This window comes from Ceratosolen solmsi, unplaced genomic scaffold, assembly GCF_000503995.2.
Source record: "Ceratosolen solmsi marchali unplaced genomic scaffold, CerSol_1.0 scaffold3, whole genome shotgun sequence".
Taxonomy (NCBI): Eukaryota; Metazoa; Arthropoda; class Insecta; order Hymenoptera; family Agaonidae; genus Ceratosolen; species Ceratosolen solmsi.
In genome coordinates this window covers 2,175,764-2,197,288 of record NW_011948428.1, presented here as the reverse complement: position 1 = coordinate 2,197,288, position 21,525 = coordinate 2,175,764, and the positions used below count along the sequence as shown (strand labels likewise).

The following is a 21,525-nucleotide window of genomic DNA, read 5'->3' as shown; positions in this document are numbered from 1 at the left end:
TTAACTGATGAACGATCATTGAAAGTATAAAAAAAAATTTTATCTCATACCGCCATGTAAAATACCATTCATCTAATTCTTATTGTTATTAACAAAATTTGTAGTTCAAATTTTTAGATATATATATATATATATATATTCGTTATATAAACATTCTTATTTAATTATTATCATCGTGATAGATGTAAATATCAATGTCAATCTTGTTACTTTATACGACGCAGATAAAGTTAGATATTAATTAAATATATATTATGTCGTTTGAAAAAATTTCTTTTTTCGATATAGTTCGATGTGATTCTATTTGACTTGACAGACAAATAGATTTTTTAATATAAAAATCTTAGTAAAAAATATTATTATCCGATTATAAACTAATATAGCCATAAAGCCAAATATTAGGAAACTTAATTATCTAAATGTTTCCTGTATATTCAATATACTTAAAGTTCTATTTTACAGGGATAAATATAAGTTTATTTTATGATATATTCGACTGGATTAGTAGATCGATTTTTTCGTTTTATTGTTGTGGATCGTTTCAGATTTAGACGCAACAAACAATACTCAACTAAAGAAAAGCTTTTTGAAGCTGCATTTTTCTTTATAAATGATTAAATATTCCCTATTATTATTATCATTCCAATAAACAGGAATATTGAAAATCATTTATATTATTGCTGTAAATATTTTAATTTTAATCCTTAGAACATTATTAGAATTAAAATTTATATAATTATAATTGAAAAATTTCAAAGAATTTTAATTACTTTGGATTTTTCGATCTTACGCGCACCTTAAATGATTGTCAATTTAATTTTCAATTAATCATCCCATCCAACTTATGATGAATATCCAAGATGAATATTTAATTAATACTAAATTTAATTTTAAAATTAATGAAAAATATGGGATTGACGTGTATTTAATGCCATCGTTATGAGCATACAACAAATATTTACATGCAATTCTCTCCCATCAATACTCTTATTATAATGACAAATATTAATTCACGCATTATGCAAATTATATATAATATATTACTATTGTAAAAAAAAAAAAAATTAATTATCAATGACAGGATATGTGGCGACATATAGACATGCGGATGTGCAATGCGGGGAAAAAGTGATTCATGTCGCGTTGCAGGCAGACGACGCAGGGTTAAGATGAATGACACCGGTGCACTTACTGTCTATCCGACTCAGTAACAATTCTCGCACAGAAGTTTTCTGCACGTGTCTCTAGTTTGGCACGGATCTTGGAGAGGGCCGAATATTTGCCAGAAAAACCGTAAAATATGAAAAGCGTCGGTTTGCGTGACGTAAAATTGGTGGGGGAAAGAGCCGAGCTTTTTCGACGATTATCGCTCGTATAAAAAGACGCTTCTTGACTCCAGACGTCATTTATTCGAGATTCGCGCACGCATGTGATACCACAATAACATTCGTTTCATCTCTAAAATCGACAGAAGAGCTCAAAGGATTCTACTAGAGGAAGAAAGTCGCCTGCTTGCAGTGCACAGACCGTCAGTCCTCTTGCTTTGTTCATTGAAAAGGCTATATCCTTGCTCGGATATTTTGTGCTTGTGACGCTGTTGCAATCGGCGAAATCATGTCTTCCAGTATGTTAGTAAGTATTAATTTCTCGGTAAAAACGATTTATTAAAGGACAAGTGAGACGTTTAAAATCGACGAATTCGATAATTAAATGTTAAATGTCATAATTATAAGTCAAAAAAATATTCGGGAATTGCGGTGAGATTGCAATAAGAGTGCAGCGAATGGTAGCTAAAGGCAAAATGAATGAGTTGATCGTAAAATTTTCACGAAAGCTCCAACAACTATTGTTTTTCCTGTCTTATTTAAGTGAACCAAAATTATCTTTCTAAAATACGTTCTTTCAACGTAAATATCTATAGACAGTCGTGATCACGTGTTCTCTGAATGAATGCTACGTAGAACGAATACTCGGCGCTTTTGACTCGTTGCCATAAATTTGACTTATATGACCAGGGCCACGGTCGCAAGCTCCCTGACAATTAGCCAAATCTCGTTTCCACCATTTTCGGTGAATTTTGCTCGTGGCCATGATATACTGTTTTAATTATCACCAATTTGTGTATAAAGCGATATAATTAGACATGCATCGTGTCTTACTTTATTTTATAGGGAAACACAGCAATGCGGTTGTAAGCGTCATGAAAATGTTTCTAAATTCTTTATAAATCTACTTTCGATTCTGTTGAAGAAGTATAATAGATAGATATTCGCACGATTTTCTATGTGCCCAATGCGATTCTTTAATCCCGGAATTCCTCTATTCCGGACTAATTACATACAATACGAATTATGAAGAATAAGCAATTTTAACGATAACCTATAATGTTCAGCATAACGCAGACTTTGATCGAAACAATCATTAGAAATTCAAATTTCAATGATAATCAGACATAATTTATATATTTATTATCGACGATTCAATATTTATTTTGTATATTGCATCCGTGTATATGTAGAATGAGCTAATATATAGGAAAATAAAGACTTATAGCTCATCGAATCTTGCGTTTAATTAATTTAATTTAAATATCGATCGGTTGCAAATAAAAATATTTGCAAACATTTAGGTAAATAAAAAATTAAATAATTAAAAAACAACGTATTCTTCCTATTATTATTATTGTTATTCATCATCATCATCATCTTCTTATTCTTCTTCTTCTTCTTCTTCTTCTTCTTATTATTATTATTATTATTATTATTATTATTATTATTGGTAATTGTAGTACTAGTAGTGGTGGTAGTGGTAGTAGTAGCGATAGTAGTAGTGGTAACAAAATATATTTTTGAATAAATTAATGTTAAAAACGTAAGTAATTGAGATAAATTTATATTGAATATTACGTAATAGAAGATAAAGAAAAGAGTTTGCGCTTCAATAGTACAAGTATTAGAATATTGTAGTTTCAATTTTTTATTTTATTTTTCTCTAATCGTTTTAATCTCATTTTCGTTATTGTAAAATCTGTTTCATTTAAAGCCAATATTTGTTAAACTTTCATGTCACTTAATTAAAAATTCTTATTTTTAAATGAATAAATACAATATTTTTTTCTTACGTAATCTATGAATAAATTGATCGAACAAGGTTAGGAATTTAATGAATATTCAGTCGATTTCACAATATTTCAGATGTTTGCATTTAATGGCATCGATAGTAGAAATTCCTAGAATTATATTAAGTAGAAAATAATACAGAATGAAATTCGAAATGTCAATAACATTCGTTCCAACGTTGTATTATTATAAGAAATTAAGATTTTTAAACGAATTGCTGTATTGACGACAATGGTGTTGAGAAAATTCGAGTAGCATAATATTTAGTTCCAAGCGAGCCTTAACATTTTCACCAAAGAATGTCATTTTATCTATTTCTAAAAATCTTCGGAATCATCCATATTAATATATTAAGTATTTTTAAAAAAAAAAAAAAAAAAAAAAAAAAAAAATTGCATTATTAATGATAATAATAGATAATTTGCCCCCTTTGAATAGGTATAATATTTTATAATTAATTTTAAATTTCAATTTACTATTTCAGCTTAATTAATTAATCTGTTGCGATATTAATAATTCGAGAAATTATCGTGCTAAGTTATTGTCATAATAAGATGTGCCGATAGTTTAAAAATTGATTTAAATTTAGTTATTCGCGTATCGTTTGTGAAATTTTAACTATTGCATAATCATTAAAGTAAAAATAATTATATACTCTGCTCCCGTATTTACTCGGTCATACATTTTTTGTGGATCCGAGTTGTATTCGCGTCTGCCAAGTCGCGCCAACTGTCATCCGATTTGAATCCCCGGCATTGTCTAGAGGGACATGTCGATGTACATGATCGTTTAGTGTACAATAGAGTAGAGCAACGAGTGATTGGTCATTAAAAGATTTTTATTCCCTGGTATTTTGCCCTTCTAAATATTCAACTTTTTTATCGTATGTCCGTGGCGTGTGTTGAACCGTAGATTATCGTTGTTCGTATTGTGTATTAAATAGATTTTTATGTAGAGTATTATATTCTTTAATTTTGTAATCCGTATGTACTCGGTATGAAGAGATAACGTTTCAAGGCTAGAAGGAAATAATTTAATAATTTAAGCTCTTCATTATTTATTGATTTAATTATCTATCAAATATAACAAAAGTTAAATTTAGCTAGTGACAGTGAGATAAATCTATGACTTGTTACAGTATAATAATAAATATATTTATTTATTCGCGGTAATAGGAGTCGCTGGGTGACAGAGTGGCGATGTTTGATCAACAAGCAAACAAACACATGACCAGCCAGAGTAAAAATCCATTTTCTTCTGGGCTCAATTTACCAAAACCCACTTTCTCCAAAGAGGAATACGGAAGGTAAAGTTTCCGATCGTTTAAATATTTATCTAAAATACATTTATCTCTATTCCTTTTAAATACTTATATGTGTATGTCATAAATATGGATGGTAAATACGCTCGCGCGCGTGCGTATTTAAAAAATATTTATACATCTATCTATATTTATTCAACTTTCATATATATTATACTAATATCATATGATATTATACTTATAGCAACATTAAATAAATGCACACTCGAATATTTTTACGCACAGACATGTTTGCGCAATTCCGTTTTTCAATGACTTTATGTGCGCACGTATGTGTGCATACAGATGCAGTTATTCCTAACGTTGTCACGAATAATGCTCATAGTTTTCTATAAATACTTATTCGGTTATTATTTTTGAATTTCTTCGAAACGTTAATATTTGTCTTTCTCATAAAACATCAAAATTGCAATATTTTCATTAAAACGAGTTAATTGTCATTGTATAAAATTCAACTCAATTATATTTGATATTAATGACAACAACATATAACTTACATTTATAATTTCAATTCAAGAAATAAGGTATCGAATAGTAAGTTTGATTTTCAAGATACGACGATAAGTATTCAATTACATTATCGAACGTTACCAATAAAAATATCTGATTTTCTGCAATAAGTATTGAATATATTGAATTTATCATTTTTAATTAATGAAAAATTTCAAGTTTCATTAAAAAGGATCCCTTATCTTTGCCATAGATATTTGTAATAAATTTTTAATAGCAAAGAAAATTTCAAGGCCGGATTTCTCATAATACTAAGATAGATTTAGACAGTCGCGTAAATGCAATGTCTAAGTATAATGGAGATGGAACGAGTAGAATGAGTACAGAGGCTTTTATGTCAATCCTGAAGGACGAATAAATTGACTATTGAGAATGAACGGAGAGTGGAAGAGTGGGGGAGAGAGAGAGAGAGAGAGAGAGAGAGAGAGAGAGAGAGAGAGACACACACACACACACTTTATATTTACATTATTCAATTTCATATGAAAATTTGAAAAACAGGCCGGCTGCTGGGTCCCTCTCGGATATTCGGGGTCGCAAGGCCTCCGCTCACATTCTCAAGGAAGTCCTCGAGCTCTGCGACGTGATTTATCAAAACGGCACGCCATGTCGTGATCAGCCAGAGATCCTTGCCATTTCCTTTGGTGACCTTTTCAATATCTACGTGCATATTAACGACAAACTCGTTGGTCTGCTGTTGCGCGCTCGCAAACAGAAACTTATCGATTTCGAGGGAGAGTGCCTCTTTCAAGTACGTATCCTCTTTATTACCAACACTCGTACACATTTCTTTGATCTCGTTTATCAAGGAACGACTATTGCCAATGAGTGCTTATATCTTTTCAACTGTCCATCATCGCTTTATCTACTTAGTCATTAACGAATACATTATTATTATTAATAACCAATACCTTGTAATACACTATGTACGTGATATCTTTGGGGTATCAGTGTCAGCTTAGTTTTAATTTCTCATTCTCATGTTATGTTTTCAAATGTCGTTTGAATACTTTTTGAGAATTTTCTTTAATTTTAGTTTTTTAATATTTTAATAATTTCCTGAATTTATTTATTACAGTATATGAAAAAAATAATAATTATGAATCTCAGCAGAGTGCATGCGTCTTAATAATTTAAAGTGGTAGTTTATAAATATAACAATGTGATTAAAAAATTTTTTTTTTTTTTTTTTTTTTTTTTTTTATATAAATTCTATATATATATATATATATATATATATTTATTACTTAGTCGTTACTTAGTCAATCCTATGTATAATCGATTAACAATTTATAATAAATAGTGAATAAATTATTATGTTACAGCGTAGAGACGATCACGTACCCATCTACCTCATAAAGCCCATTGAAGAAATTAGAACGACTTTCCGGCAAAAACTTGAAGAAATGTCGAGAGAAATACCACAGCACTTTAATGAATAATCCCACATGAGGATTATTAATTAAATGGCGTCAATCAATTTCACATCAATGCAAAAATATCATGGTGAAGACGTGTACTTTTCGTTTCTGTAAAGTCAGGCACTCGTCGGTACTACAGTCTTCCCAACGATAGTTTAAACATTTTTTTCTTAATGGATCGATGATTATCGTTCTAATTTTTGATAAACTGATCCGGGATATATAATGTGAATTTATATGTAAATATATTGGTAAATTGGTATGTAAAGCTGCAGGGCTTGTTATAAGAACATAAGTTTGCAATTTCATGTGCAACGTTAACTGTAAATAGTGTAGTGAACGGCGAAGGATGAAAGAAATTTTATAAAATGTGATATTGTTCCTAGCTCGTAAGGGTAAATATATTTCAATAAAACGTTTAATTACTTTTTTAAACACAATATTAAATAGAAATATTTAATAATACGTACAAAAGACAATATGTCTGTAATATTGACTTTCTTTTTTTTTTCCATCGTTTGCTTTTTTCATAATAGCGTAACATTTGCCTAAAAATTTGGCAACAATTGAATATTTAAAAATAATATATCGTAACATTACGAATGCTTATGTTACTGATTTTACCCTAATAACAATAAACATATTGGTTGTATGTACGTGCCATTGACACAGTAATTATGAGAGAATGAAAAATCCAAGCTCATAAAACATAATTTATTGAGAATATTAATTTATTGTATACAAATTTATTGTACAGATTTGTTAGATTTTTCTTATTAGTGTACGACTCTACATCATTCTGGATAAATGAGTGCTGATAGCATTAAAACTTTATGTATAATAAGTTGGTCGACTTTTTCTCCGAAATATCTAAATATTATGGCAATGTCGTCCCTAGGACGAAGGACATAAAGAGATCTTTGTTGAATCACGGATGGAAGAAATATACATCAAATACATACGAGAGTGTTTTATGTCGTGGAAAGTTTGACTATTTATTTATATCGAATGCGCATAGTGTACATACATGTTAAAGCATGCGAATTCGGATCACTTTCATTTTATTATCAGCTCATTCGGATTATTTATTTACTTATTGGATAACATATTTAATTTCTTAGTATTTAATCACTCTATAGTTTATTGTACTTTTCTCCCAGTTTTATTCCCAATTTTTATTTGATGCTTTTATTTGAAAACGAGCAGAATATTGGAAAATTTTGTATTTTAAATAAATTTCATCATAAATATGAATTATGATATTTTTAATGATTTACTTATATAAAATTTTTAAATTCTTATAAGTAATGGTAATCGTAATGTTGGGGATTATTACGACACTGTATTTATTATGATGAAAGTACTCGTAAATAAATTTTGAATTTTAAATTATTTTTAATTGTAAGATTTTATTTATTTACACTTAAACATTCATTTAATCTGCATGATAAATTATATAAATTTTATTAATTTATCAATTTGAATATATATTTATTTTTTAATCAAATGTATTTTATAATTATCTGTATATATATATATATATATATATATATATATATATAGATAAATTTCATTTTATCAAAATATTTATTAACGTATTAGGAAAATATTTGCAGGTTTATATATGTGAATAGAAAAAAAGGTAAAATATCAATTTTTATTGGAATTAAAAAGTGAATATACTTGTAGCTACAGCGATATAAAAGTATGACTATCTGTGAAAACTCATTATAGTAAATATAATTTATTGTTTTTTAATTTAATTTAATTGCAAAAATGTTTGTAGTCCATTGGAATGGGTTAAAAGATATTTTGCCATAATTTTCGTTATCCTGCACTTCGGCCATAATAATATAATAATAGGACTATATAATAAATTGAATGCAGCGTTCCTTCAAGATATCTCATATAATTTGTATTTTATATATACAGTTACTTTACAATGCGCATATTATGTAATATGGTAGCTCACTTTTTCATTGCTCAAGTGGTTTCATTGTTCGTTTGTATAGTACCGAAGTAGTCTTATCGCACCAGTATTATACCTTTCCTATTCGTAGACGCATATAATCTTAAAGTAATAAAATTCGCCATAGATTGAAAATTTAGGTCCAAGACTTAGCTGTAATTGCGATTTCTTAATCCTTGCATTTGAATTTTTGCCTTAGCAAAAATTTTTTAATAATACATTCATGCTCATTTATTAAATTAATAATTGCTTTAATAATCGTTTAAATAAGGTGCGTATAGCGGCTTTCGTCGACAATAGACAAATAATTTTATTTAAAAAAAAAAAAAAAAAAAAAAAAAAAAAAAAAAAAAACCAACCAAAGATTATATAATTTAACGAAGAAAGATTTAAAGAAGAATATCGTATTTTTCGATAAACTAATCAGTCGAATTTCCAATAGTTGCTTTTAAACATTTCCTATATATTTACTCCATGGCAGTCTATTGCGGTAAATTCGGAGTTTGTTTTTCTCATTTTATTGGATATGCATTAAAATGATTGTTAATACAATGTTCGTAGAGTATAAAGTACATTATTCGTTCCAGTAATGATTTGTTGTTATTTTCAATTCAAGTTATTAAGGTGAATTGGAAATTACTTGGTCCGATGTGTCAATATCTTTAATACAAATTCTGTCGATCAAAATTTTGATTTTAAACTTACGCACTCTGCGTTCTTTGATATGATAATCTTCGTAATTATTTCGTCAATTAATTTTCTTTTCTATTTTATTATCGTCTGCGAGAAACATTTTATGCGTTTATTTTACGATAATACACTAATGTCATTATATAAACTTAATATTTGTCTTTACTTAACAATTATTTAATGAGTAAATAATGAATTTACTGCTAAGAGTCAATAGTGTAAAGTTTATTTTAAAAACTTATTATTATAAAAATGAATATTTCTTTTAACGATATGTTTTATATATTTATATTTTATATAAATGATATGAATTGATTATCCAATTTATTTAGCAAAATTATCGATATGTCAAATTGCTTTTATCTTTTCATTATTTCGCTAATTAAATTTGTAAGTCAAATTATAACGAACCACGAAATGCAAATTTAGTACAATAAAAGTTTAGCAAACTTCTGATATCGATTTCCTTATACCTGAATAATAAATCTAATATTACTAATAATAATACTAATTCTACTACTAATTCTAATAATAATAATAATAATAATAATAATAATAATAATAATAATAATAACAAACAATAATGATGATAATAATAATAACAATAATGATAATAAGAATAAGAATAATGATAATAATAATAGAAGCAATTAAATCTCTACGTATTTCAAGTTACCGCGCGCTCCCATATGTAATTATATTATCTTATAGGCTACTGTACAATTAATTGTTTATAAATATTATTCGTCTTCTAAATAATAAATGCTTAATTGCTTTTCCATCTGTTATTCATATGTACTTATCGTTCATGCTATAATAGGCCATGGATTATATAATATTTCATTCTCGAGACAATGAGATTCACAAATTTTCTCCAGATTTACCCATGATTAACCCATGATAATATTATTTGCACCAAAAAATTTCATGTGTCAATTAACTTTATCCTCGGTTCTTGCTTTTTAGAAATAGAATTAGGTCAGTATTTATATTTGTATAAGTTTTTCTGTCTTACAAGTACTGTTTTCAAAAATTGCGCTTGCTTGAATCGAGGGCATTATTATAGTATTTAAATTAATTTAAACTTGCATTTATTTACAGTTTCAGGAAATATGCCACTTTTTTCAAACATACATATCAGTCTATGCACGAGGCTTATCCTGTTCTGCTCTATATTTCAGTTATTCTCTCTTTTTCTTTACAGGAAATAATATTAAATTTTTAACAAGAAGTTTCAATTTTTAATATAATTATCTTTAAAAATAAAAGTAATTTAAATGATATTTTCTTCATTCTTATATGTTCGTCTTAAATACTGAAGGAATGATTATTTTCTTTTTTTTTTTTTTACCAAATGTAAATGAATTTAAAAAAACGGAGTAATTAGAAAATTATGATATATAAATATATAATAAACCTTCGTAAGAGACCATATTTTTAAAATACTAAAATTAATTTTTCAATACAAAGGTAATTTTTTTTATTGTATTTCTTTATTGTATTGTATTATGATTGTATATCATAAAATATTTTATGATTACAACCGACTTTAATACAAGCGAAAAACATATATATATATATATATATGTGTGTGTATTTTACACGTATAAATTACTTTATTGAAGATTTTATTGTATTTTAATTTCAAATAATCTTCTTATCCGTGACGATAATCAAATTTATTGTTGTAATAATGAAAGTTCATATTTTGATCATTATTTTTTTTAGTCATTGTTATGTACTTTAAAATTTGAGTGAAATACAATAAAGGAGAATTAATGAAAATTTAAACTTCTTGTACAATTCTTACATCAATTCTTTTACAGGCAGTTTTCTACGTTCAACGTTCATGAGAGGCTTTGTTAATATGGAATGTGGTACATCGGTAAAGTGCACATCAAGTTCTTTACGTATTATTAACATTTTTTTTTTTTTTTTTTTTTTTTTTTTTTTTTTTTTAATTACCGTGGCAGTTAATACAACACTCGATTAATTATTTTAAAATCTATACTGAGAAACATTTGCTCGTTTGGACATTTTGTCAAAAGTTTACAAAAAGCTTTAACTACATTGTTACTTATTGATTTGAAATTTATATATAACTATTGTTATGATAATTTATCTTTGTTTGCTCAATATGCTTTTATTGTTTAAATTTATTATTTTTCTTTTATACTTAATCTATGCACGCAGCGTATTTTTATTACTTACATCATTCATGAGAAATATATGCGTAACGTTAAATCTCTCTACCGAAACACTCAAACATAACATCGATTAACTTTGCGGTATGTCTATCTTGGCATTGTTTTTCTGTTTTTTCTTTTTTAATTATTTTTCTTCTGTATATTATTTATTTATTTTCATTCTATTTTTTGTAATAGTCAGTCTTGGCGTCGCGTGTAGACATATTTTTATAAGTGCGAGAATTGTTTGAGATTGATTTTTAAAATTGTTTATATTTCTTTATAATCGATTTTATGCTTAAAATGATGTTCTCTTCGAGCAAAGAACGTCGAAAATGAATCTTTTGCTCGCACATTTTCTTGCGTGAAGAAAATTATTTTAAACGACATTTGTTTACTGTTATATATATATATATATATATATGCATAGACTATGAACAAGTTCGTTATTTTACTTGCGGATGTAAATTAAAATTGCGATGGTATATCATTGCAAAGATAGAGAATCTTTGATTTTTGGTGTATCGTAAGAATCATTTTAATAATATTTATTTTTACTATTTTTTTTTTCTTTTCTTTTCTTTTCTTTCTTTTTTTCTTTAATTTTTACTAATATACAGGAGCTCTCTAAATATTAAGCAGTGTTTTTATAAGTGTGAGTATGCACGTTTTTTTTCAAGAAATAGTAACACTAACAAAAAACGTAAATCGACTATTCTTTAATACAATAGTTATAACTTTAACATTCAAATATCTATAAATTTTTTAATCAACATTCGTATGTGTAACTTAACAGTAAACAAATTTCGTTTCATTATTTTCTTTATCGTTATGAAAAAAAGATATGCATTTTTTCAACACGAAGTCTTACGTATACGCAATAAATTCGTAAATAGATACACATTCACGTATTCAATGTATATTTATATATTTATATTTCACGAATTTCGTGGCTTTATCTTAAAAATATATTATTGTCCTTCGATAAGAACGTAGCACTTGAACTTCACCTTTATCAGCCCCTGATTGCAGCTGACATTAAATATTCATAATATATTTATTACACGTTTACAAATATATAGATACAAAAAAAAAATCTTGAATTAAGCGCACCAAAGATTATTTGTAGTTTTGATACTGTGATAAAGAGCATTTAACCACGTATTTGTATCATTAGCGATGACGTCTTGCTTGATTTATGATTGACGAAGAGCTTAATTTTATGTAGCTTTCACAGACCTCCGTGATGTCCCTTACTTTCCATCAATAACTCTTTTATTTGTCAATATTATATTATAATTAGTTGCGTAGCAGTTCGCAAAGTTCGTTAATCAAATTTGATATTCCTCGCGTGCAAATAAGTATTAATAGATAGTTTTATAATTTTCCATACACAGAGGTTTCGTAAAGTGTATAAAAGAAGGCCAAAGTCCGGCACGTATGTGTCGCAACTCTTTAACATTGCTGCTTTACGAGAGAATGAAGAAAATAAGTAAATTGAGCGAATATTAGTAAGATTTTCGGCAAGACTCGTGGATGCTAAAATTCGCCAAGAAAACAAGTAAACAAACGTATAAACGTAATGATGCATGCTGTTCTGTACAACGATCATAGTTCAGGATCGGCCGGGCACTTCTCAACTTTAGAGGTTATGTTTGGATATCGCACACTCGCCGCACTATCAGACGTCGTTCTCGTGGCAAAGCTGGATTTTTCGCCTCGCCAAATCGATGATGCGCTTGTCGACGACGAAGTCGCGCACGCAGGCCTTGAGGCCCCTGTGCCCGGGTCTACCCCCGACGAAGAGCTTCCCGTTTGTCGTCAAGGGTCCACTCTCGCTCGCAAGCTTCACCGGCGACTGTTCATCGATCTGCAGGAGTATCGAGCGTCGTCGGCGAATCGCCCGGATGCGATGAAAGAAGCCGTCGTCGATGCGCTCCTGTGAAAATGAAAGAAAATTACTAACCGGCCAAACAAATGAAATAAATAAATAAATCACCGGGACAGCGGACTTTAGCTCGTAGGTTGGCGATACGTTAAAAATTTAACGTGCAAATATTTCATGGACGGCAACAAACTTGAGAGTTGAATTTCAATGAGACGTGGAAAGATTTCGTTGTTGTTGTTGTTATTGTTGTTGTTGTTTTTTAGGGTGCAGTTTTTGGAAATTTATGATTAACGGAAGCTATAAAGTTCAGTCGATTTATGAGAAAAAATGCCTTTGAATGACTAACGTTATTCAATAAATACGGCACTTTTATTTATGAAGGAAAAGGGCTCTTTAGCTCTATTCTTGTTCAAGTGTTTACTCCTTGAATTTCAATGCCCTTACCTTCACATTCATACACGAAAAATAGCTTAAAGTAATTTATTTTACACTCATATACGATCGTAAAAGTTATTGCGGAATTTATCAATAATTGAAGAACACTCAAAGCGAATTAAAAAAAATTTGTACTGTCGAAAATTTTTCGTGAACATACAAATTTTTGCAATGTTTTTGCAATTATACAAAACAATCACATTTAGTACGATTTAATGATAATGACAATATTGTAGAAAAATAAATTATTTTTCAACCCGATTGATATAGCACTACGTGATTCAATTATCACATTGACTTAGCATTGAGCTTAAGATTATTTATTATCCATAAGACAGTGACGTTACTTTTCATAATTATGATTCTTAGTTGAAACGAAATAAAAAACAAAAAAACAAAAAAAACAAAAAAAAAACAAAAAAAATAAAAAAACAAAAAAACAATTATATAATTTTTCATCTTATTCAACGTATATGAAATGCTTCATTAACTTTCAATATTTTTAAGAGCATCATCGTTTCAAATCAAACTTATAATTATTTAACTTATTATTTAAATATCTTCATTATGATAATTAAAGCCGTTCAATCCACAAAGGGAATTCAAGACACCGAAGAGTGTCAATTGTGAAGAATATAAGGAAATTATGTCCACAAAGGATAAATGATAAAGCAAGCATTTCCAAAATTTGTACACAACAATCAAGATAATAATAATAGGCCTTGGAATATAATACTGGAAAATGTCATCAATGAATTTAGAATGAACAATTGTTGCGTAACATTCTTGCAATGTTTAATTAGAGCGTTCTTTAATTAAAATTGTATCTAAAGGATTTATTTGCATGTATTATAATGAAATTTAAGCTCAATTAGTATTGTAATTGTAATGATCCACCCATCAGATCTTTCACTATACAAAATAAAAATCAAAATTTCAACAACCTAATAGATTTAAAAGCAATTTTCATTCTTTTACTTAAGACTATCTACAAAGGCCCATATTCCATGCGAAAAAAAAGCATGACAATGCCACGAAATTTTGTCGTTCGAAAGTCGCAATTCGTCGCATTACACTTGCCTTACTCCTGATGGTAAACTCATCTCTTTTGCCTCGGTAGGATAGCATGACGTAACCTTCGTGCAGCGACAGCATCAGATGCTCCAATTTTCCCCGGCCGATCCATGCGATAACACCTTCCGGATGAGTCGTCCTCAATCTCAATTCGAATTTATTCGATTGCTGCTCTCTCCTCCTGTTGAAAATTCAGGTCGCGCCGTGAGAAACCGTTTTAAAAATTTACGAATCGAAGGGATGATGGAACAGTAGCGGCGCGATCATGGCTTCAGATCAGTATCGATCCCATACTAGGCCACTTTTTTTTCTTCTTTCTTTTTGACTTATTTTTTATCAATAATTTCAATTATTTATAATTGGAATTCCATCGTCATTACGTTTAATCGATGCAAAAGCCATTTGCAGTTGATATTCATACCGCTCATTGTTACTGTACGCTACCAAGTATAGAAACATGTATATTCCTCCCCCCGCCCCTCACGTAATACAGTCAACATGCAATGCAAGATAGTCAAAGAGAAAACAAACATTACAAATTGCAGAATAACATTTTCTTTGTAATCTTTTAATTTTCTTGACCGACCATACGTATTAAAAAGAACAACATTATGCATAATATAAGCTAATCTTTTCTTATATATTTTTACTTAATTTTTCGATAAATACGTTAATTTTAGGGATATATATATATATATATATATATATATATATATATATATGTATCGATCATAAATTGAGATGAATATTTATGAAGTGAATGCATGTAACATTTGGATAATATTATATTTTTATTTAATATTTTAAAGAATAATTATCGATCGTATACCATTACATATAAGTGTTTTGAGTAATTATTTTTTGACAATAGGAGCATAAATTGGTTCGTACGCCTAAAGCTAATGTTTAATTAACACTGGCCTAGTATCGGTAATTATGAAAGTCATGCAAGTATAAATAATCGACTAAAGTAGACATATTGAGTTTGTATTTATAAGGAAATTATTTTTAGATTTAAACGATTAAACTAACTAACTAATTAATCCTTCATTCAGCTAAAGTGTTAAGTTTCCAAGCGTAAGGCTATTTCAGGACAGTCAGCAATTTTTTACATATACTATACTTTAAATAAAAGAATTATTTTGATAGAAGTTTTTGAGGGTTTTGAGGTATAGACTTACTCACTATAGTCGTAATTCTGATAATCGTAATAGGCGTCGTCTTCCGTGTCGTAGTCAGTGTAGGACTCATCGATGTAATCACCGATTGTGGCATTAGTAGTGTTAGGACTAGGAAAAGTTAGTTTCTATATCAGCATGTTAAGCATTTGTTATTTGCGTTAAAGCTTAATTTGTTAATTCAGTGACTAATATTAGTTTTGCTACTTTGCTAAATTCTATTAGTATTTCAAAGCTATAAACTTGAATAAAAAAACTTTATCATCGGATTACGCCTTTATTTTATTGAGATAAAATGTTTGGTCTATGTTGGCGTAAATTATGTCGTTTTTTTTTTTTTTTTTTTTTTTTTTTTAACCTTTTTTTTTTTTTTTTTTTTTTTTTTTTTTGAACACTTTAATTGTCTCTTTTGACGAAGAAAATACTGTTGAAGTAAAATAATAATTCTTTGATTATGAAGCGTCTCGAATTCAGTAATTTATACGTTTAAAATGCCTTTCAACTTCAAAGAAATATATTATTACGTATTGAATACCAATGAGTACCTGGGATTTTCAATAGTCATTTAATACATACTTTTACATTAAGAATTTTAGCCATAAGTAATTAAATTATAGATATCTTTTAATGTTTGATGACAAACCTTCTGCCGAAGCGATGTTTAAATTGCAAATAATTCTCTCCGTTAAATCTGACCGCCTGTTCGGAATTCTCTCCACCTGTGGCTGTAACAACGAAACGATGATTTTCTAATTTTGGCAAAAGTATTAATCGCGTTGATACATTATCATTATTATTCGACATGTACAACAATGGCAATGTCAATAAGTTAATATAAAAAAAAAATCTGTATTCTTAATGGGGTGGATTATGTTTTTCTGCTTAATAGGACACATTATACATATATATATATATATACATAAAATGTGTATAATAAAGATTGTTCAGAAGCATAAATTATTAATAGAAATCGTGTGTACTTGAAAACTTGAGCATAAAATCTCCTGACATTTAATTGTTTTGAAATGTATCGCTCGTAACGAAGGAAATATGCAAAAATCAATGATTTTCATAGATGTGCGGGTCGGAAAATTATTAAACACTGCAAAATCCTATCCGCTTCCCTCTATTGTAAAATCAATCTGATTGGTGAAGCATATGTCCTACCTACAAGGATATTTGGCACATTAGGCAAACGCAGATTTCAGCTCGACTTACAGAATTCGCACTTGATGCCGTCATAGCCATCCGCGCATTTGCAGAAGAAGCTGTTGAGCAAGGGGAAACAGACTCCGCCGTTTCTGCAGGGATTGGAATTGATTGGACAGGGTAAGCCATCGTAGATATCGGTATTGTGCTGTGGTATTGAGAAGTTAAGGGCGAGGTTTTGGTAAGTTTTCTCATTCACCATGAGTCGCTGGATGGCTCCGAAAAGACCCGAAGTCGCACCAGCCAGTCGATGCATTTCGTGCCAGTGCCTGCAGACATCGTGAGAAATATTTGTTTTAGCATGTGCAACGTGTGCTTTGGACATGAAATAATTTATTTAATGGAGCGAGGAGGGGAGATGGGAGAGAGGAGGAGGAGGAGTGGTAATACTCTATTTAATTCATTTTAGAAATGCCTCCGATATTTTTATTAATGTAACAATTTTATTAATGCAATAATACGGGCTTATGACGAGCATTGTAAATTTATTATTAATGGAAAATGAATTTACGCGCGATCCTCCTGTTTCTTTTCTCTCTTTTCTCTCTCTTTTTCATATTAATTTATCAGTTGATTCGTAATATAAATTAATATTAAATCCATTGAAAATATAAATTATATTCGATTATGCATGCGCGTTAAGCACCGATGAATAAATTTACCATTATTAATTCCACGATTAAAACAATCATTAGATTAAAAAAAAAAAAAAAAATACATTTTAAATAGTTCGATTGTGAATTTAGTGAAGAAGCTAATACACTTCATTTTTTCATAATCGTTGGTATTTTTTTAATAATCACGTTCTAATGTTATTTTAAATTATGTATTCGATAAAATAATTTAATATAGTACGGTAGATAAAGTAAATAAGAGTAAAATCTTTATCGCGACGAGTATAACTCCTTTTTTTTTTTAAATATTTAAACGATTGATTAGTCGTTATTAAATTTACAAATCAATATATAATTTTTCAAGCAACATTTTATAATCATAATACCGTTAAATATTGACGTATGAAATCTTTGAATGGTCCAGCTATTTTTAAGGTTAAACGTTTTGGCTTTAGGAAATTATTAAAGAAAATTGAACATTCGATTATGTATATACATATATATATATATATATATATATAATATATATTAACATCTTTTTATATGTTATGCTTTTAAATTTCAATAGTAGCGCAATTTTACTCACCAGCATAATGTTTTATAATAATTCTATTTAAATTGGGAAAGTATCGAGCAACGTAAAATAGTAGGATTGGCCTCTTAAAAAATGAACTTTTTCATTGTTTCCACAGAATCGTTGGATTTTTGTAATAAAGATGTGATCGGTTACGAGTCAACTTGAAATCACATGTTATATCGAAGCATCGGTAATAACTCAGGCAGTTGTGATCTAATGGACGACTTACTTGACACCGCCGATGTAGAGTGGCATCTCGAGGTTGAGCTCGGTGAGCGGATTACCGGAAAATCCTCGGGCGACGGTGCCGTTGTCTAGCCTGAGGAGACCTTCGCGTCCGAGTCGGCTTATGCGGACGCTGTGCCAGGTGTCGAGGGTCACGAGATCCGGCGAGGTGATGTTGGCGATGCCGCTGCCGAGGTTGAAGCGGAACTCTAGTCTGCCCTGAACGAGGTTCAGGCTGATGAAGTCACCCCTGCCGTTGCTCAGCTGGCCATTGTAAAGGAGAAGGCCGTCACTCGCACGCGTCAGGAACCAGAGCTCGATGGAGAAGGTGCGGCCGACGCCCTCGAGGCAGGGGAGCTCCAGGTAGCCGTCGCCCGATAATTCCGGTACAAGGAACTCCGTCAATTCCGAGTCCACTGGGAATCGCAAGTCGTTTTGTCATTTGGTGCGCACGGCATCGTTAGTTTCGAATAATTGCATATTAAGCTACTGGGGGATGATTAGATTATTATACCTATGACTTCAATTTTTATCTAAGAATATTCCTAAGATAAATGGCTTAGTCGGTGAAAATTAATTAACGTAAAGTTAATGCGATGCGTCACCTTGGAAAAGTATTTTCATTGCAAAAATTTAATATACGTATGTTTTATGAAATATCCGAGCGACGAGGTTATGTTATCGACTCTTTAATTAACATTTGGAATAATGTGTATTGTTAATTTGAAATTAATTTTAATATAATCGTCTCTGCTGCTATCGTGGTACGAGCGATAACAATCCAATCGTTATTATTTAAATAATTCGAAATCTAATTCCATTAAACGAATCAATAATTAATATAGCACTTCATAATTTAAACAGACAGTTATTATATTTTGAATAAAAGGCAATACATATTCGGCGTATATTTAATATTGTAGGGAATGGGACATTTAGTTTAGTGAGGGAAGTGTGGATCAGGGCGAGTCAACGTCTTAATTCGTCCGAGATATATCGAATATTTACGACCTTTAGCAGCAACATTATATCTACGTTATTTTCTATATATCGAGAGATTAATTTGTAAAAATGATCTCTAAACAACATTATAAATACGTCTTTTAATTTGAATTTAAATTGCCTCTTATAATAAATTTCAATTTAATACCGTAAGGTCACCTGTGTCAGAGCATAAATTTATCGCGTCCATATATGGATTATATGCCCGGCTCCTCTGCTTTCTCGGTCCATGATTTCAAATTATCAAACTATAATTAAATTATATAAAAAAATAGAAGGAGTCGCTATGCTAGTTATGAAGATATTATTTTCATTAAATTAAAATATTCCTGCAAGAAATCGTGGAAATTCGATTAAATATTAAAAAGACGTTAGGGAGTTGGAGATTTTAATATCTCTTAGATGGAAAATTCGCTTTTATTTAACAAAACAGTTAATACATCATTATAACTACTAATTACTACTACTACTACTACTACTACTACTACTACTACTACTACTACTACTACTACTACTACTACTACTACTACTACTACTACTACTACTACTACTACTACTACTACTACTACTACTACTACTACTACTACTACTACTACTACTACTACTAATGCTACTACTAATATTACTATTATTATTTTATATACCGAATAATTTTTAAAAGCATTTGCAATGTCGATGACTATGAATTTAAAATTCGGATGTATCGTGGATAAATATGTTAAGTAATTATTAAAATTAATTAATTTTCAATTTACATATCGAAACACAGGATGAAAAATGTAGTTTATATTCGCTAATTTTAATTATAATGGCCACTAATACATTTTCATAGTTATAAAATTAGCTCAGTAATTATAACAAATATAGTGATTGATATAGATTTAATTTACCATAATGAATTAATCTGAATTTTATGAAAATATTTCTGAGCACGTCTTGATGAAATATTGTAATACCTATTAGTTATCCAACACAAATATTAAGTTTCAGCCATAATTTTTTATGCATTAAACGCATTCATTTATTGTAAATTTACTTACTACATATTTACTTTTATTATGAATTCAAATCTATTATTATTATAATGTTGGATTTACTTAAAATTTTTTGACTAAAATATCGGCTATTTATACGAGTAAATGTGCTGAAATTGTACCAATTGGCTCAGATGAGAAGCGAAACTTTATCAATTTTTATTCTTATTTAAAATTAATATTTCAAGTAGTCTTATAACTGCACGACAGGCAATTAATTAATGGAAAATATGAATTAATACTAAATTGGGATATTCTTCTTGGGATTTAACTCACCCGTTTCACAATGCACTCCAGTCCGTCCGGGTCGGCACTTGCATACGTAACCACCTTCGGGTAAAATGTCACAAGTCGCGCTATGATGGCAGGGTTCGCTCATACAAGGATCAAGCGAATCTTGGCAATTTTTTCCTGTATATTGCGGCGGACAGATGCACTGATATTCCAAATCGGCAGCCTCGTAACCCTGGTTTAACGTTAGTTTTGAATTTTATTAAACGTATTTGGAATATACGATATAGAAATATATAATAATTATAGAAACTATAACATAATGCACTAAATACTTTTAACATTATTGCAAGAACAATGCAAATGAAAATTAAAGTATAGCAGTTCATGTCCTTCAAATTTACTTCGAAAGTCAGGCAAAATAAAGAACAGCCAAATGTATTTTATTATATTACAATAATCATAGTGGTCAATGCGCGTATGTAATTAAACAGATAATGTGACATAAGACTACCTGGTGCTCGTAGCTTTCGTCGTAATCTAAATCGTATTCGTAATCGCAGCCCGGACCGAGACACATTTTTCTTGGATTGTTACTATTGTTGTTGTTGTGATCGCGATGCCCGGGCCTGTCGAGGACATTACACTGGCTACCCTTGCACTTGATGATGTTGAGGTCGGGATTGCTCCTGCGGTTCTTGCGTCTCTTTAGGCTTCGGCGCTTGGCCCTCGGTCCTATTAGACAGTCGTGGCCCTCGCAGGTGAGATCCTCCTCGAAGATGGGCTGGCAGGTGGCGCCGTTCTGGCAGGGGAGATTCGCGCAGCCGTTATCCCGGCATTCC

The 21,525-nt window shown here is 29.8% G+C and overlaps 2 protein-coding genes across 2 annotated transcripts; one reads left to right on the top strand and one right to left on the bottom strand.

Moving 5' to 3' along the window:
• The first annotated feature begins 1,542 nt into the window (after window positions 1-1,542).
• Window positions 1,543-6,490, top strand: LOC105363594 (actin-binding Rho-activating protein). Its single transcript, XM_011501331.1, has 4 exons — window positions 1,543-1,632; window positions 4,295-4,425; window positions 5,452-5,701; window positions 6,276-6,490. The coding sequence occupies exons 1-4, from the start codon at window positions 1,615-1,617 to the stop codon at window positions 6,390-6,392; spliced, it is 516 nt and encodes a 171-aa protein (XP_011499633.1). The 5' UTR covers window positions 1,543-1,614; the 3' UTR covers window positions 6,393-6,490.
• A 6,272-nt stretch (window positions 6,491-12,762) lies between these two features.
• LOC105363593 (agrin-like) lies at window positions 12,763-21,519 on the bottom strand. Its single transcript, XM_011501330.1, has 8 exons — window positions 21,198-21,519; window positions 20,729-20,918; window positions 18,421-18,832; window positions 17,010-17,269; window positions 16,435-16,516; window positions 15,795-15,902; window positions 14,620-14,794; window positions 12,763-13,155 (listed from the first exon to the last, which is right to left on the bottom strand). The coding sequence occupies exons 1-8, from the start codon at window positions 21,261-21,263 to the stop codon at window positions 12,898-12,900; spliced, it is 1,551 nt and encodes a 516-aa protein (XP_011499632.1). The 5' UTR covers window positions 21,264-21,519; the 3' UTR covers window positions 12,763-12,897.
• Window positions 21,520-21,525: the final 6 nt, after the last annotated feature.

Excerpts from the sequence above, each read along its gene's own strand:
- LOC105363594 (XM_011501331.1), top strand. Across the intron at positions 4,426-5,451 it reads TCCAAAGAGGAATACGGAAG|GCCGGCTGCTGGGTCCCTCT; the intron begins GTAAAGTTTCCG and ends TTTGAAAAACAG. Across the intron at positions 5,702-6,275 it reads AGGGAGAGTGCCTCTTTCAA|CGTAGAGACGATCACGTACC; the intron begins GTACGTATCCTC and ends ATTATGTTACAG.
- LOC105363593 (XM_011501330.1), bottom strand. The coding sequence starts at position 21,263 with ATGTGTCTCGGTCCGGGCTGCGATTACGAATACGATTTAGATTACGAC. Across the intron at positions 18,833-20,728 it reads TGGAGTGCATTGTGAAACGG|TGGACTCGGAATTGACGGAG; the intron begins GTGAGTTAAATC and ends TGCGATTCCCAG. Across the intron at positions 14,795-15,794 it reads CAGAATTACGACTATAGTGA|GAGGAGAGAGCAGCAATCGA; the intron begins GTAAGTCTATAC and ends AATTTTCAACAG.